Source organism: Solanum dulcamara, chromosome 8, assembly GCF_947179165.1.
Source record: "Solanum dulcamara chromosome 8, daSolDulc1.2, whole genome shotgun sequence".
NCBI classification, from domain to species: Eukaryota; Viridiplantae; Streptophyta; class Magnoliopsida; order Solanales; family Solanaceae; genus Solanum; species Solanum dulcamara.
In genome coordinates, this window is record NC_077244.1 from 71,960,325 (window position 1) to 71,977,028 (window position 16,704).

A 16,704-nucleotide genomic window follows, 5' to 3' on the forward strand; every position below is an offset into this window, starting at 1 on the left:
TTCTTTAGCTACGAAACGATCCCTTAATGTTTAATAATTTTATCTTTAACTATGCGTTAATCATAAATTATGAGTAACGAACATGTGATTTATTTTTTTTGTATGTAAAAAAGACTCTATAAATGAGTTGTTTATACATCGATGTTCACTTCTAATTATTTGGATAGTAATTATTCTTCAATCTCCACCTTTAATTCTAATTTTTTTAATTCCTATGATTTATGGAAGCAAAAAAGGCAAAAAAATAAAGGCTCATAATATTTGTATATACACACATTACTTTGCATTACTTATTCGATTAATTTAAATTTACACCGAATAAATCTACTTACATGCATTCAATTCTTGTGATGGATAATAAATTACAATTCATATTTTTCTTTTTTCCCCTTTTTTCTCAATAATTGAGCTATCATGTGATGTAGTCAACAGATATAATATATAACATGGATAAGTATTTCCTTTCAGCTGTTCATTTTTGGATTTTTTTTCTTCAACAACCTTTCTTCTTTCCCATTAATTGAACGGTACTTACTGCTTCCAATTTATAACGTTATTTTTGCAATATTCATTACCTGTAAATTAATTCATGTCAGAAATGTTTAACTTCTTCATTAGGAAAGAAAAATGTTTTTTCCATTAATTTTTACTTCTATATCTTCTGTATTTTTATTCGAAAATGAATTCAGAATTTTTAAATAAATGAAAATTCCAAATACTTACTATATGTAAGTAGGAGTATAACCTAAAATTGATGTAGGCAACTGACCTTTTCACAATTTATTTTTTTATTTAAAATTGGAATGGCCCGAGGGAACAACCAAAAGCACAATCTCTTGTTGTTTGCTCAAGCCGAAAAGACAGCTTAAAAGTAACAAGATTCTGAAAGATATCTTTTTTTCTTTTTGGTTCTTTATACTAATGCGATTTAATTTCAAATATATATTATAATTATACCTTCCATAATTAGACCCTAGAGGTAGCACCAACATTCAAAATCATTCTAGATCTTTCTTTTTTGGACTATAACGTAACTTTTCCGAGCTGACTAACATCCTTTCTTCTCTTTTTTTGGTTTTCCATAGGTTTTCAGAGCACTTGGAGCTCCGACTAAATCTAAATTGCGCATTGTTGAGCCCATTCGGAGGTATCACTTTCAATTGTATTTTAACCATATTCAGAGCTCGAATTAGAGACTTTTGATTAACGGTAAAGTTGTTTTATCACTGCACCACAAGCCATTACGGTTACTAACATACTTTCAACTGTGCATATATCTTCTAGACAATTGATGCCACGACTTGGAAACTATGAGCTAGTAATAATTAAGATGTGCAAAAGATATGAAAAATTAGTCTGCATGTGAAACCTGCTAATTTTGACTTTTACAATTCAGAAAATCACAAGCACAACATCGGTTCTGGTCATCTAACGTAACTAAATCTTTTATGATGGATTTATGATGGAGGGTGGGGCCACAGAAGATTAAAAAGAAGAACTGACAGATTTTTAAACTGATAAGCTTCTAAAAAATGACACATGATATTTTAGGTGAGTCTCTACGTAGAAATAAAAAGCTTTATAAGTCATAGATAGTACAGATTCACATGTAGTGCATGTTTTTGGGTTCAATGATGACAATAACCAAACAAACAAAGTCGTAAGGTCGTAGAGCCAAAATATGCAATGTGTGTCATGAGCTTGCATCGTGACATAAGCCATAAGAAGGATACTGTCACGACCCAAAATGGGCCGTGAGTGGCACCCACACTTAACCTTCTGGGTGGGAGAACCAATGATATAAACCCCAACTAATACTAATAATGCGGAAGCTCAAATAAATACGTTTTCCCCAAAACCTGAAAGTCATCACATTAAAGACATCTAACTTCTAAAATACTAAGTCTAGAATGCCAAACACTAAAATAAAATAAGTGACATAGTTCGTGTCCGAACACTAAGGACATCATGTCATGACTAAGAGAATTCATCGTCAGCTAGAAGGATAGCTCACCCTGAAATCTTATGAACTGGAGACTGACTAGAGCTGAAGTCGAGTCGAAACCGATGGAAGACTCGCTGCACTTCACAAATAAAACAAAGAAAGATACAAGTAGGGGTCAGTACAGGACAACATGTACTGAGTAGGTATCATCGGCCGACTCAAAATAGGAATCAATATGCAATAAGTAATAGCGGAAAATCAACCGTAGCACTTAATATGTGGCAACCAACAAGATCAAGATCAAGTGACAACACAATGAATAATTTCATAACCAATCAACAATATCAAGATCACACAGGAGGACTCATGCCTCCACATCACACTCTTTTGGAAAATGAGTTATTGGAGATTGGGTAGCATTAAGTCATTTTAAATTGTTCTCCTTTTATATTACCGTGCCGGAACGTGACATCCGATTCAATAATATCGTGTCGGAACGTGACACCCGATCCAAATATATCATGTCGGAACGTGACACCCGATCCAAATATACCATGCCGGAACGTGACACCCGATCCAAATATATCGTGTCGGAACGTGACACCCGATCCAAATTAATTTATCATTCTTCATGATTACATTCCACTTCATTAACAATATTTTATCAAGCCTTCTTTATTCAATGCACCATTTTTGATAGGGCAAGTTAAAGATTATGGATTTCATGGCCTCGGAATTTCAGACCAATCACAACAACATATCAACCATCCAAACCACAACAATTAAATGCGTAGTAAACTTCACACATATTACTCAATGAATATCAATCACTATTAAAAGTCTATCTATGATATAGAATAAAAACCATAACCTACCTCAACTGAAGAACTGAAGTAAAGCAAGCTAATCCACCAATGTCTTTCCTTTCTTCAATGCCTCAGACCAATTTCAATCTATCAATATATAATATGTATAAGTAAATTAATCCGTAAACACCAATATTATATATATGTTTAACCTAGACTCAATAACTCACCTAATTCTATAAATACGTTCCTAATCTTGATGCCACTTAACATGTCAACTCCCATATTTTCTGAATTTCAAAACTAGGGTTAAATCTCAATTAAATTAAATAATCACTTTAAAAATTGAATTTTTCATAATTCTTCCGAACAATCAAAATCTATTCAAATACATAATCTTCATAAAAATACGAATCCAATGACACCCATATAGCTATATTTATTTTCGGATCAAAAATTGGGTCAAAAAGTCATTCTGAGTCATTGAAGTCAAATTTGAAAAAAAAAATTCGATTATGTTCACTCATGATAAAATAAACTCACTTGTCAAATTTTAGCTTAAACGGATCGTTATTCGACCCCCAAATCAAGATTTTATGTGAAGAACCCTAGGGTCATATTTTTTTATTTCAACATTATTTCTCCACCAATATACCCTAAAAATATGTTCATAATCACATAAAAATTTAATGAAAATGATGAAAATAATTACCTTGACGCTTTGGAATAAAAATTCATATTTTTCTCTTCTCATTTATTTTTCTTTTTCCCTTTCTTTTCTTTCTTTCTCCGTATTTTTTCCCCAACTTCTGCTCATGTTCGTCGTCGCTACTCTCTTCTTCTTTTTTCTTTTTCTTTTTTTTTTCTTTCTTTTTGCTCTGACTAATTAGGTATAAACAATTTTATAAATCCTATCCTTTTTCTTTAATAATTGGTATAGAGTATTAATTAAATTAACACTTTAACCACTAATTAAATTAGTTATTTAAATTTACCCCTCAACTAAATAAATATAGTTATCGAATAGTCTAAAGTACTCATAAAAATATACGGAATGCGTCTTTTATGAAATAAAAAGCTCTATTTCTCAAAACGACACAATGGGTAGTTACAGATACCCCATGAACTTTTGATACAAAAAGTTTACCTAATTAAGCCAATCAGTTAGTCTAATTTCCATCGTAAATCTCTACTAACTTTCCAATATGTATGAATTGTTGGTATTTGATTGTATATTAATCAGTAGAAAGTATTAGATATATTTGTAAAGAAGTATGGTAACGTATTAAAATTATGTTCATAACAAGTAACATCAAAAAGAGGTAGAATTATCCAATTAAATCACAGATTTGAGAATTTAGAAACATGTCTTCTCTTGCGGAAAAAAAAATTAGATGAATAGGTTTTTGGGCCGAATCCTTTCCAAGTGACGGCCCAGCCCACGTATCAGCCCATTTAGCGAAAGCAACGGAGTGATAAGAACTGGCCCAATTCCCAAGTTCGATTCTTGAAAAAAGAAAAGAAAATATAAAAGAAACTACTCAATTACTTTCTTTTTTTAATTCAAAGATATAAACTACCTCATTACACAAAAATTTCTACCATATTTATTAATTATCTCTATATTTTAAAATAATTATATTTTATATCACTAATTAATAATTTAATATCAGATTTCAAGTCACATACATCTACATACATATTTTTTTGTTATCAAATACACTGAAATAGGAAGAGGGGCGAGCAAGAACAACAGGGAGGCGAGTGAGATTGATTTATGTATCCTAGATATATGTGACTTAGTGTGATTTGCATGTATGTGGGATACCATATAAGCGAGATGGGAGGGAGGCGAATGAGATTTGTCTATGTATCACAGATACATGTGAATCTACTTGGATACAGTGTATTTAGAATAAATTATACCTAATTTTGATCCCATGTATCTCGAATTACATATAACTTTACGTATCTTAACGCATTAAAATTTGATAATACTCATAATATTACAAACTAGCAGGTATTTGAGTAATTAACTCATAAACTAGTGAAATTTTTATAAGTTACTCAAAAATATGATACATGGTGTAACTAATTTATACTATATGGTATTCATAGCGAATGTTTAAAATAATTATATTTCGTAGGTATACTTTTAGCAAATTCAGATTTGAGGCTCTCTTGTCTTTCTCCTCTCCCCTCCGACGAGCAATGGATCTTACTTGTAATAAATAATGAATAAAAAATATATTTCTAACATAACCTGAAATACAATCTTTAAATAATAAATTCACTTAATATTTTTTTATCTATTTCTTATATTTTTTCTTTTGAGTCGATTATCTCTATAAGATAGACTTAAGACTATCAATACTGTAAATAATAAATTTTTGAGCCGAGAAAAAATAAATAATCAAGATCGAAAAATTGGAGTAACAAAGTGTAATATTTGATTTCAAAGTGTAGTGCGTGTTACAATTTCTATGATAATCCTCTGATTCTTCAAATAATATAGAACATGTTGAACTTGAATTTGATTTAGAGTCAATGGCTTGAATAACTTGATCTTGAATCTTTGTCTTCAAATTTGGATTTGAATTATTCATCACGAACACTTGTATGGTTATGACGAATAGTAAATATGAACAAGTAACTTGATCTTGATCTTCTTGATATTTTTCTTCGTTCTTGATCTTGAATTTGAACTTGAATTTGATTACTTGAACTTTGTAGTTTTGTAGAGAATTTGCGGTCTTTGATCTATGAGTTCTCTTCTTGCTTCTTGTTCTTCAAAAAAACCCTCTCTCAAAATAATGAGGACCCCATTTATAGTTGTAGGGAGTGGTATGAGGGTGTGATTTGATTGGTTGGTTTGAACTGACCAATCAGATTTCTTTGGTGAAGAGTTTTAATTTGATTGGTCAGAACATGTCACATATACGCGTGACATTATTCTAGTGGATCATTTAATTTGACTTAGATTGCCACATAACTTCGACACGTGGCATGATTTTAGTGGCTTATTTGATTTAATTTAGATTGTCACATAACTTCGACACGTGACATGATTTTTGTGGCTTATTTAATTTGACTTGAATTAGCACATAATTTTGGCACATGACATGATTGTAATGGCTCATTTAATTTGACTTGGATTGCCATATAAATTTGACACGTGGTGTGATTTTAGAGGCTCATTTAATTTTGATTTGGATTGCCACATAACTTTGACACATGATGTGCTTTTAGTGGATCATTTATTTGATTTGAATTGTCACATCATTTGGACCATTTTCTTGAATTTAATATACTCCAAATTAATTTACGGATTTAAATTCAATATAATTTTAATATTTACAAACACATCGCCATAGACTTAAGACTATCAACACAACACCCATATTAGATCTTATTTATGAAATTGCATTGAATATTTATTATTATTTTTATATCATTGTAAATTTTATAGTATGGGGTATTATTTGCAATAAATAAATAAATAAAATAAAAATACATAATTATTTTTCTTTAAATATGTCGACAAGTATATAATTTGGATGACATCAGACAGTCTTCTTCAGTCTGCAGAATTCTTACTTTACCATTTTCCACGACAGCCTTCAAATCTGTACAAAATTCTTCGTTCAATATCTCCGTATACATACCTACTCATCGATTTTTGAATTCTAACAATATCGGCGAGTAAAAAAGTTGGAGTTTTTCTCAGTTTGGTCGCCCTAATTTCAAACATTTGCGTAGTGAAATGAAAGGTGCAGATTTTAAATGGTCAGTTCTTGAAATCTTCTATCTTTTGGTAACTCTAAATTTATAGTTTTCGAAGAAATTTGCTTTTTCAAGATAACTTTACTGAGTATGTTTGGTGTTGAATCTCGAGTTTTGCAGGTACGACGGGTTCTTCCTGTCAATGTTAGCAACCAGTATGTATCCTTTTCAATATTCATACTGAGTTTAATTCTCTAAATGGGAATTACCCTGGATGCTGAATTGGTTTTCTCATCTGTAGTTTCATTGGCTAGTATCTTTAGGGGTTTTGTTTTTTTGAAAAAAATAAATTGGGGGATGGGGAAGGGGAATTGGGATGGGGTGGAATCCAACTCTCTCGAACAAGGTGAAAGTTCAGGTACAAGTAGCTAACCAACTGAGCTAAGATTACCCTTGCTATTCATTTTCTTGAACTGTTTTATCTGGAGTCTTTTTTTTCCCCTTAAATGTTTCTTTATTAGAATTATTGTGGCGATGAATTGGAAGCGGTACCATCTTTGTATATACCCGTTGCACATTTGGATTGTGGTGGGTATCAAAGTTATGCTTTGTTTACTGAAAATTGGTGTAGTATTTATTGGAAAGACTCAGTTGTTTTCCCTTTTGCTGATCCAGGTTGACTACACAACAGTGTTTCTTTTTCGGCTCTTGATGTTTGTTGATAATGGACTTGCTGCTGGAATGGGATTGTAAGGCTACCTCTCTAGGACTATAGTATATTTTCAAATTTTCTTTAGAAAAAGTCAGTACTAGTCTTCTCCTTTGTTCCTTACCTGATATGAATCATGGTTTCAGATGACAAGGGCTGAAGTTTAGGTGTTATTAAATTTTAGGGATTTGGGTTGGCAGCAGAGATATACTCGCTTTCGTGGAAGAATAGTTGTTCTTTCAATTCTTGCCCTATTTCTGTATCCTTTTCTTTGGGCTTGGACCATTATCGGGACTTTATGGTTCACTAGTGCGAGAAACTGTGTAAGTTCACGTAAGATCTTATTGACTTTAGATGTTCTGGCAAGAAACCTTAGAATTGATATGATTTTGAATTCTTTCAGTTGCCAGAAGAAGGTCAAAAGTGGGGTTTCCTTATTTGGTTGCTGTTCAGCTACTGTGGACTCGTTGGCATAGCTTGCATATCAATTGGGAAGGTTAGTTTCCCTAACAAAAACTAGTACAAGAAGTTTGCCTCCTCTTTCCCAAAAGTCATTCAGACGACCTGTAAGAAGGATAGTAACCTTTAATACAACCCAACTTCTTATTCTTTCTTGGGGTGATCTTGTTGTCCGTACACATAGAAGTCCATAGTCTAACAAATGACTTTTATGCATTTGAAGTGATATCAATACTATATCTATTAAGTGTCAAATTTCTCTTTGCAGTGGTTAACTAGAAGACAAGCCCATTCTGTACGTGCTCAACAAGGAATTCCTACTTCAGAATTCGGGGTATGCTTTAGAACCTAAAATAGTATTAAAGCTAGTATTTGGACATGCATATACAAATAGTTGTTTATATCTTCATCATTACAACAACAACAACCTAGTGAAATCCCACAACGTGGGGTCTGGGGAGGGTAAAGTGTATGCAGACCTTATTCCTACCAAGGTAGAACGGCTGTTTTCGAGAGACCCTTGGCTCAATAGAAGCATAAAAAGAGGTCAGATACTGCTAAGAAGTACAAGAAGTTCAAAGCGTTATGTGAAAGAAAATAACGAAAGCGACACAGATAAAATAGAGTAATCAAAGTACAGAGAGTAGTATATAATAACAAAAATCAGAGCACGAGAAATTATAGTACGCTAATGCGCCTACTAATAAGGAAGAATAACGAGACTTTGTACTAGCCTTCTACCCTAATATGAGTCCTCCACACCCTCCTATCTAAGGTCATGTTCTCGGTAAGCTGTAACTGCGCCATGTCCTTTCTAATCACCTCTCCCCAATATTTCTTCGGCCTACCCCTACCTCCTCTGAAACCATCCATGGCCAATCTCTCTCACCTCCGCACTGGGGCATCTGTGTCTCTCCTCTTCACATGCCCAAACTATCTCAGTCGCACTTTCCACATCTTATCTTCCACCCAGGCCACTCCTACCTTGTCCCAAATAGCCTCATTTCTAATCTTGTCGCTCCTGGTATGCCCACACATCCATCTCAACATTCTCATTTCGACAACTTTCATCTTTTGAACGTGAGGGGTCTGGGTCGGTCGATACGATGAACGGGAAATCTAAAAATGTTGCTTCATTGAAGTCCCTCATGGAAGAATAATTGGCTGATGTGTGAGAGACCTTAACTGGCCAACACTCCGCCCCATATAACATAGCCGGTCTAACCACCACTTTGTAGAACTTGCCCTTAAGTTTTGGTGGCACCTTCTTGTTACATAGCACACCGGAATCGAGCCTCCATTTCATCCACCCTGCCTCAATACGATGTGTGACATCATCGTCAATCTCCCTGCTGCCTTGCATGATAGACCCAAGGTACTTGACACTACTTTTCTTTTGGATGGCCTGGTCACCAAGTTTAACTTCCGCGCCAACCTCTTGAGGTATCTCACTGAACTTGCACTTTAAGTACTCCGTCTTGGTCTTACTCAGCTTAAACCCTTTGGACTCCAAGATATGTCTCCAATCGTCCAGCTTAATGTTAACTCCACTACAAGTCTCATCGATTAGGACTATGTCGTCCGCGAAAAGCATACACCATGGCACCTCACCTTGAATTTGTCGCGTCAATCCATCCATCACCAAGGCAAATAAAAACGGACTAAGAGTTAATCCTTGATGCAACCCCATCACAACTGGAAAGTGCTCCGAGTCCCCTCCTACTGTCCTTACCCTGGTTTTGACACCCTCATACATGTCCTTGATCACCCTAATGTACGCCACAGATACACCTTTAGCCTCCAAACATCTCCTTAGTATCTCTCGTGGAATTTTATCGTAAGCCTTTTCTAGGTCAATGAATACCATATGGAAGTCCCTCTTCCTCTTCCTATACTGCTCCACCTGTCTCCTCATAAGATGAATGGCTTCTGTAGTTGAGCGTCCCGGCATAAATCCGAATTAGTTCTCTGAAATAGACACGCCTCTCCTCACCCTCATCTCCACCACTTTCCCACACTTTCATAGTATGACTTAGAAGCTTGGTACCTCTATAGTTGTTGTAGCTCTGGATATCCCCCTTGTTTTTGTATAGAGGGATCATTACGCTCGACCTCCATTCTTCGAGCATCATTGCCGTCTTAAAGATGACATTAAATAACCTAGTTAGCCACTCCAAACCTACCGAGCTCGCGCTCTTTCAAAATTCCCCAGGAATCTCGTCAGGTCCGATCGCTCTTCCCCAGCGCATCTTACGCACAACACCCTTAACCTCTTCGACCGTAATACTCTTGCAACACCCAAAATCGTGACGCCTCCCTGATGTTCCAAATCTCCCAACACAATTTCTCTGTCCCCTTCTTCATTCAAGTATGGCTGCCATCTCTGCTTAATGAGAGTCTCCTCTACCAATATTTTTCCATGCTCGTCCTTAATGCACTTCACTTGATCCACATCGCGTGCCCTTCTCTCCTGCGCCCTGGCTAGCCTGAACAATTTTCTATCCCCGCCTTTCTCTTCTAGTTCAGCATAAAGACGTTCAAAAGTTGTCGTTTTTGCCGTCAAAATCACCGACTTCGCCTCCTTCCTCGCTATCTTATAAAGTTCCCTATTCGTCTACTTCTCCACCTCATCCTTGCTTTCTATCAACTTCGCATACGCTATCTTCTTTGCTTCTACCTTCCCTTGCACTTACTTCTCCATTCCACCACCAGTCCCCTCGATGCCGACTACTACTACCTGTCGAGACTCCCAACACTTTCCTTGCTACAACCCTAATACAACTAGCCGTCCTATCCCACATAGTGTTCGCATCCCCACTACTATCCCAGGCCCCCATAGCCTTTAATTTCTCTCCCATCTCCAGGGCACTAGTAGTGGTCAAACTCCCCCATCTGATCCTAGGTCGGTCATCCCCGACCCTTTTCTTTCTCGTCATCTTGATCCCTAAATCCATTACCAAGAGCTTATGTCGGGTCGTAAGGTTGACCATCGAAATGACCTTACAGTCTTTGCACAAATCTTTATCATTCTTCCTAAGGAGTAAAAAATCTATCTGAGTCTTGGCCACCGAACTACGGAAGGTTACCGAGTGGTCCTCCTTCTTTGAAAAACTCGAATTGGCTATCACCAACCCAAAAACTCTTGCGAAATCCAAAAGTGAAACTCCTCCTCTATTTCTGTCTCCGTAGCCAAAGCCTCCATGCACATCATCATAGCCTCCCGAAATATATCTTCATCATTATTATTATAATATTATCATGTGCTAAAATTTTGTTGTAACCCGTGCTATCTCTTGATGCTAAATTGATTTTTCCTTTCAAGGTTGAAGGTCCCAAAATTTCATTATCTTGGCTTAGATGTGAAAAAATAATGATTGTAGCCTGCGTTTATAGCCTTGCTTTTGGACTATGGCAAAGGTGCTTCCTTTTGATTCATATTTTGTGTGTTGAAGTTTCCTAAACCCCCTTTCCACCAGCTCCTTGCATAGAAGTACCAAAAATTGAAATGAAATAGGAAATCGAAGTGGTATACATTTTTCTAATATCTCATGGGGACCAATGCACTTTAATGACATCAATTTTCTTTAAGCTGCGAGGCTATGTGTCTGAATTGACCTTTGTTCATGAAAATTAGGCATTGTCTAATATATGGGAGTGATGATGTGGATCTTGCTTGGTGCTTCCAGGAGCTCAATTGAAGTTTTAAGCTAGCTACTGTTTCAAAGGAGCCGCTTAGTCGAGGGATTCATATAGCTGACTCAACTAATTTTGGATTGAAGATTAGTTGGTGTATTGATATTTGTTGTAATTAAGCGCATGAAATTCGAGTGATTGAGAACTAGGTTTACAGAAAGCTCCTAGTACTTGTTCCACAAGAAGTGCAACTGCAACTGTCATTCCTTTCCTTATACACCTTAATGGCTGTACTCTGCAGTTGTCACTTCTATATCTTCTAATGTTTTGATTAGATGTCATGGTCTTGTGGATCTTGTTGTATAGATCTTGACAAGTATATGACATATTAGTTTAACTAATGGTCTGATCTTAAGGTTCAGATGGTTTTTCCAATTCAAGTCATCATAGTGTTAAGAGTCCCATATTAGGTGAGGGTATAAGCTGTAACATCTTTATATGGTCTTAGACAATCTTCACCTTATGAGCTAGTTTTAAAGTTAAGTTCAAGGCTCATTTTTCTTAATGTAGTATCACTTCCGACCCGTCCTTACTGTTAGGCATCTATGCTATGTAATCCATGCTCCAGACGTCCAGTCATAGGCATGTAGGGGGTGTTAGAGTCCCACATTAGTCGAGGATATGGACTGTAGTCACTTTATTGGCTTTGGACAATCCTCACCTCATGATCTTGCTCTTGGAGTTGGGTACAGGGTCAATTTTTCTTAACACATAGTTTGACAGCGGTACTCGATGTCTGATTTTACTTCTCATAGAATGATATAGCAATTAGAGATTTCTTTCTAATGACATGTTTAACCTTTGCCTCAATTTAGGTGCTGGTTGACATGATCAGAGTGCCAGATTGGACTTTTGCAGCAGCAGGACAGGAGATGAGAGCAATGGGTCCTGATGCTACTTCTTATCATCCAGGACTTTACTTAACCCAAGCTCAGGTAACAAGTAACATTTTACTATCAATAGCTGGAGTCAGTGGTCATCATATATCTCCATGCTACACTTGGTCAACTGAAATCCTTTTGTATCATCCTAAATTGGTGGTGTCTCTCTATTTGGCACACAGACGGAAGCAGTGGAAGCACTCATTCAGGAACTACCAAAGTTCCGGCTGAAGGCTGTTCCTACTGACTGTAGCGAGTGTCCTATCTGTTTGGAAGAGTTTCGCATGGGAAACGAGGTAACTGTCTCTTTTGTGTAAATACTACTTTATTGTACTTCCCTTGAAAAAAATAAAACTTATGGTTAACCTTTTCTCTTACACCATGCCCTTAAACACTAACTTTTACTGAAATTGTTAATATTATGTAGACCATTCTCAAGCGTGATCAAATCCATACCATGATGTAATGATTCCAGCTACATTAAATTTGATCACCTAGCCAATGCTCTAGCACACTAATTTTATGGAAGTCGAATTAAATCCTTAATATCCTTACAGAGTAAATTAGATGAAATTGTGTGGGACTACTGGAAATATAACCTAGAGGGGCCTGCTCAATTAGTATGGAAATGTTTATTTTCATGTAATGTCCATCCGTATCCCCAGCTCACTCTGAGAAAAAGCAAAAGCGTAACTGTTGAGTAGGATGATTTGTTTGGGTTCATTTTTGAGGTTCTGCCTTGTCGATTCACTGATTTTTATTACTTAGCCTACAGATACTTGAGTTTGGGGATTATACTTGAGTTAGGGATCTGGGGATATTGCTGAGGGTGAATGCATACTGATTTAAATTAAGCAGATGCAAAGACCTGTTTCTTTCACCTCTTAATATTTAATTCGTATTTCCTCTTTTTCGCTTCTTTTGGTGTCAGAGAGATGGTAGTTTCCCTAAAAAAAGTCAACACTAGAACATCATGGAATCAGATGCATACGAATCTTACATCCGTGCTCAACGTACGCACAAGTACCGCTTTATCTTACTACAAGAAATCATATGCAGGTTCGTGGTCTGCCTTGTGCTCACAACTTTCACGTGGAATGCATTGATGAATGGCTTCGGTTAAACGTGAAATGCCCTAGATGCCGCTCTTCTGTTTTTCCAAATCTTGATCTCAGTGCTTTATCCAATATCCGAACTGATTCAGAGGGGTCAACAGCCAATGTTGTGACAGCAGCGCAGTATGTGAGATCCCAACCCTACAGCCAGAGCTACCTGCTGAGATTACAAGGTTTGCTCCGCCCTGTGCGCACACAGGATGCTGGCCTGGGCAGTGAGGTAGATCCAGCTGATAACAACAACCAAGCATCGACACCTCATAGTCATGGAAACGTGGAACCTGTACAAATTGTAGTGGAACAGTCCCCGAGGGAGCAATAACCATACTTTCTGAGGATGTTCTTTCTTTACCGGTTGAAATGTCTAACTTGGTGATTCCTGACAACTTGTAGCCATTGTCGAGTGTTTGTAGTGGTTTCTCATTGCAACCAAATTTTATCAATTGGAAATGTGGTGGCAATGATTAATGTTCACGGCCAGCTTGTTTTGATGGAGCTGTATATGTTTGTTTTACCATGAGTTTTATCGATTAATTCACATATTGTTTATTCTGTGTCTAAATGAACCTTCAAGACTGAGTTTCCCATCAGTATAACTGTAAAAGTAACATATTCTGTTGCGACTTGTTAGTACTTAGTAGTAGAATACTATTTTATGCATTGTAGGAAAAACAGCTGTCTCCATGTTGATAATCAACTTCTACTGTAACAGCTCGATGCTACAAGGAATATTTGTTTATTTATAAAATTAAATCAATTGATAAGGCCATCGACTGCATGTAATTTGCCACATGGTCCCCCAGTTGAGGCTGTCTAGAAAGTATGATGTGTGACTTCAATAATCTACTTGATTTGCACTTGCTAAGTTAAATAAATGTCAAAAAAAAAAAACGACCACTTGTAAATAGACATCACATTTGTCCCTTTTACCGTATGAGTTGTAGTATTCTTAATTAAAAGTCTCGAATTCGAATCTTGAGTAGGAAGAAATTTTTTGTTGAGAACGCTATTTTCGAATGAATTCTATAATATGCGATTGAAATTTAATAAAGACTCTAACATGAACTTCCAACGAAACCACCACCTGTAAATTGACGACGCATCTGTCCTTTTTGGAACAAACTTTACATTTAGACCCTGCGTAGTGTAAAAACTAAAAAGTATATAGTTAATGTGTACAGCTGTTGTGTAACTAGCATTCCTTAAATTTTCTTTTACTTAATTAATAATTAAAAAACAAGAAAATTTGGGTTATAAAGAAAGATGAGATGACAATTACTTTTAGGAGGCAATATTTGTAGAAAAATGAAAGAGAATATATTACTCACTCCGTCTATTTTATTTATCTATTATATTAAAAATATATATTTAATAATATTTGTCTAATTTATAAAATCTAGAAATAATTTATATTTAATTTTTAATTTATTTTTATCATTAATTAGTAGTCATACTTTTATTATATTTTTAAAAATATTATATTTAAAAAATAATATAATAAAATTATTATTTTATTTATAATTTTTTAAGAATTATGTAAAATTAATTGTGGACAAATAAAAATATTACAGATGTTAAATTATAATGGATATGGTGGATGTCTTAATCCCAAGTGGGGCCCCACTCAAAGTGGGCAACTTGCCCACTTGGTATTTACTTCTTTATATGCCTATAAATATAGGCAAAATGTGAAGAATTATGCATAGACAGAAAAACAATACACGGCAATTATCCTTTCAATTCATCCTTCTCTCTTTTTCCCTTATTTTCTCTTCCTTATTTTGTTCAAGATAGTATATTTATAACACGTTATCAGCACGAGGCTCTGGCTATTTGTTTTTGAAGGTAACAAAAAGCGGTAAGAATTTTATTTAATTTTCTTTTCATAAAATGGCAAATATTTCAAAAATTGAATTTGTTGCTTTGGATATCTCTGGAAAAGATTACTCCTCATGGGCACTAGATGCCGAAATTCATCTTGAATCAATGGGTCTGGCAGACACCATCAAAGATGATAACACGGCATCTAGTCAAGATCGTGCAAAAGCTATGATTTTCCTCCGCCACCATCTTGACGAGGGTCTTAAATTACAATATCTTACATTAAAAGATCCCTTGAAATTGTGGAAAAATTTAAAAGAAAGGTATGACCACCTGAAGTTGGTCATGCTTCCACAAGCACGTTATGACTGGTTAAATTTGAGACTGATGGACTTTAAAAATATAACTGAATATAATTCTGCTTTATTTAGAATTATAGCTCAGTTAACTTTATGCGGAGATGAAATCACGGAACAAGATAAACTTGAAAAAACATACTCCACATTTCCACCCGCGAATATGCTCCTGCAGCAGCAATATCGCGAAAAAGGCTTTAAAAAATATTCTGAATTACTTTCTCACCTTCTTATTGCTGAAAGACATAATGAACTATTAATGAAAAATCATGATAGTCGGCCAGTTGGTTCTTTGCCACTCCCTGAAGTGAATCAGGCAAATTCTAACCAACGAGAAAGAGGCCATGGCCCCAGTCGTGGTCGTGGTCGTGGTCGTAGTCAAAGAAGAAATTTTAATCATGATGCTCGGCTGGCACCGAGAAATAACCAGCAATATAAAAGGCAGGGTAAAAAGCCAGAAGCTTTACCGAAGAATAATTCAGAAACAATATGTCATAGATGTGGAGGTGTGGGGCACTGGTCGCGTATTTGCCGGTCATCAAAACGCTTGGTTCAGCTATATCAGGCATCGTTAAAGAGGGCAGAAAATAATCCAGAGACAAATTTTATCTCTGAGGACAATATTGAGCCCATGCATTTGGATGTAGCTGATTTCTTTAATTTTCCAGAAGTAAATATGAATGTTGATAAGCCCGATAATATTTAAGCAATTCTCTTTGTTGTTGTATGTATTAAATATTATGTTTGTAATTTTCTAGATCCATGTAACAAAATAAATGTATTAAATATTATGTTTGTATTTTTCTAGATCCATGTAATAAAATAAAATTTTGTAGAATAAATTATGTATTAATTATAATATTGACTTTCTTTCTTTGTGAAGAAAATATGGAAATGCCTCAAATCTTGTTTGGATCAATGATAAATCACGAGGATATTTGTGTAATTGATAGTGGAACAACCCATGCTATATTTAAAGACGAGAAATATTTTTCCGATTTACTTAGAAGAAAAGCTAATGTTACTACAATTTCTGGTAATTCAAAAATGATAGAAGGCTCCGGAAGAGCTACTATAATTCTGCCTAAGGGAACAAAAATTGTTATAGAAGATGCACTATTTTCTTCTAAATCCTCACGAAACTTGTTAAGTTTTAAAGATATCCGCAGAAATGGATATCATGTTGAGACACTAAA

General features: G+C 35.4%; 1 protein-coding gene across 2 annotated transcripts; it reads left to right on the forward strand.

Annotated features, from left to right (window-relative positions):
• The first annotated feature begins 6,325 nt into the window (after positions 1 to 6,325).
• On the forward strand, positions 6,326 to 13,893 carry LOC129899433 (E3 ubiquitin-protein ligase SIS3-like). Of its 2 annotated transcripts, XM_055974400.1 has the most exons (10): positions 6,326 to 6,537; positions 6,655 to 6,693; positions 6,996 to 7,062; positions 7,150 to 7,223; positions 7,368 to 7,506; positions 7,587 to 7,679; positions 7,911 to 7,976; positions 12,151 to 12,270; positions 12,399 to 12,512; positions 13,276 to 13,893. In XM_055974400.1, exons 1-10 carry the CDS (start codon positions 6,515 to 6,517, stop codon positions 13,651 to 13,653), a joined length of 1,113 nt encoding a protein of 370 aa, XP_055830375.1. In that variant the 5' UTR covers positions 6,326 to 6,514; the 3' UTR covers positions 13,654 to 13,893. The 2 variants fall into 2 exon arrangements, with proteins under 2 accessions (XP_055830375.1, XP_055830376.1); XM_055974401.1 differs by lacking the exon at positions 6,996 to 7,062 and having other exon boundaries at positions 6,655 to 6,689.
• The last annotated feature ends 2,811 nt before the right edge of the window (positions 13,894 to 16,704 follow it).

Excerpts from the sequence above, each read along its gene's own strand:
- LOC129899433 (XM_055974400.1), top strand. The coding sequence starts at position 6,515 with ATGAAAGGTGCAGATTTTAAATG. Across the intron at positions 7,680-7,910 it reads CTTGCATATCAATTGGGAAG|TGGTTAACTAGAAGACAAGC; the intron begins GTTAGTTTCCCT and ends TTCTCTTTGCAG. Across the intron at positions 12,271-12,398 it reads TTTACTTAACCCAAGCTCAG|ACGGAAGCAGTGGAAGCACT; the intron begins GTAACAAGTAAC and ends TTTGGCACACAG.